This window comes from Mandrillus leucophaeus, unplaced genomic scaffold (genome assembly GCF_000951045.1).
Source record: "Mandrillus leucophaeus isolate KB7577 unplaced genomic scaffold, Mleu.le_1.0 Scaffold3, whole genome shotgun sequence".
Classification (NCBI taxonomy): Eukaryota; Metazoa; Chordata; class Mammalia; order Primates; family Cercopithecidae; genus Mandrillus; species Mandrillus leucophaeus.
In genome coordinates this window covers 11,545,300-11,547,090 of record NW_012103142.1, presented here as the reverse complement: position 1 = coordinate 11,547,090, position 1,791 = coordinate 11,545,300, and the positions used below count along the sequence as shown (strand labels likewise).

Below are 1,791 nucleotides of genomic sequence, written 5' to 3'. Positions count from 1 at the left end.
TATAATAAGAATCTATTTATTTTATATTTAAATTCATAAGTCACATCCACATTATGTTCCTGGGAAAAATTCTGAAAGGACACAGCAAGGAGCAGAAAGGGCCACCTTCATAGAGTTTCTGTCTATGGACCCATCTTTGCTTTACAACCCCTAACAGAAATACCTGACCCAGCACCCTCTGGGAAAATCAACCTTTGATTCAAAGAGATGTTGTTCAGCAATGATTACAGTCACCGCCACATGCCATCAGCCCATCAGGAAACCTGAGGAGGGGAGCCAGACAACCAGAAGGAGAGTTGCTTCGTCTCTCACCAGGAAGAAATTCTAGCTCCAAACTAGATGGGTAATTCAGTGCCACATGAAGAAAGATAATTCAGCCATTGTGTTTTTATAATTAAGAAGCACTCATTCACTCGCGGAAGCCTTTAAGTGTCACTGGTGCCTGGAACCAAATGTAGTCTTCCCAAGCTGTGGTTCGGATGGAAGGTCTGCCACATGACAGGGTCACAGTCAGTTTATGGCCCCGGCTGGGCACTCGATAGTTGAGCTTGGGTTGAAACCAATCTTCTCCACAGTCGCGGTGTCCCTGTGCCATGATGATGGTGCCCATGAGAGGAGGAGCCTGAAGCTCACTAAAGGCATCAGCCATGAATATGGCTCGGAAGAGACGGCGCAAACAAGCTGCTGTGCTCAGGCTCTGGTCCATGCTGTAGGGGGCCAGCAGAGACAAATCGAGTTCATAGAACTCCTTGGGGCTTAGGGAATTGCCCCCAAGGAGAATCAGCACTCGCGGTACTAGTGTCCGTGCAAAGAAGTCCTCCAGGTGGCTGAGGACACTCTCCAGTTCTGCCACAGCTTGTTGGCATTTCCTGCTGCTCACCTCAGTGGTGGCCCGAGGTTTCTTCTTCAGCATCTCCTCTGCCTGTGAGGACAAAGAATGGCGGGAGAGAAGAACAAGGCAGGGGGAAGCTAATGCCCTTTGAAAAGAACCCTGCTGGGATGTGTACATAGACTTACAGGACTGAATTTCTAGCTCAATGAACCGCCACAGCCACAACACTGTGTTTTATCAGAGGGCATTATACTGAAAAGGAAAATATATTATTTGTACAAAACCATAATTCTCCCACATATAGAACAGCAAACACAGTGTTCTGAAGGTGGAGAATATCCAGATATAAACAACTAAAATAGAGATTTGGTAGTATGACAAAGTGACAACAAATTTTTGCTATACACGGAGTGATAACAGGAATAAGGATTATTTGGTCTAATAAACATGACTCTGAACTTGTTCTTCCACTTAAACATAGTAAACTGAACAATGCTTATTTGCGCTTCCACCCGAAATACTACAAAATGAGAGAAAAGAAATTAAGAAACAAATGAACGAAAGAAGAGGAAAGACCGAGAAAGAAAACTCCCAAGGGCAAAGAACTGGAGACTACACAACACTAGCCAAATGCAAACACAAAGTTTTGGAAGACAGAAAGAGGATGAAGAGTTGGCCGAGCGCAGTGGCTCATGCCTACAATCCCAGCACTGAGAGGCCGAGGCAGGTGGATCATGAGGTCAGGAGATCAAGACCATCCTGGCTAACACAGTGAAACCCTGTCTCTACTAAAAATACACAAAATTAGCCTTGCCGGGCACGGTGGCTCATGCCTGTAATCCCAGCACTTTGGGAGGCCGAGACAGGCGGATCACAAAGTCAGGAGATCGAGACCATCCTGGCTAACACGGTGAAACCCCGTCTCTACTGAAAATACAAAAAATTAGCCGGGCGTGGTG

At 46.0% G+C, this 1,791-nt stretch overlaps 1 protein-coding gene across 2 annotated transcripts in view; it reads right to left on the bottom strand.

Annotated features, from left to right (window-relative positions):
* Positions 1 to 1,791, bottom strand: part of MAD2L1BP (MAD2L1 binding protein) — a 16,841-nt gene continuing 15,050 nt past the window's right edge. For both annotated transcript variants that reach the window (XM_011986795.1, XM_011986796.1), the window contains one exon: positions 1 to 922. In XM_011986795.1, coding sequence (XP_011842185.1) covers positions 410 to 922 — 513 coding nt within the window. In that variant the 3' untranslated portion in view covers positions 1 to 409. The remainder of the gene's footprint in view (positions 923 to 1,791) is intronic.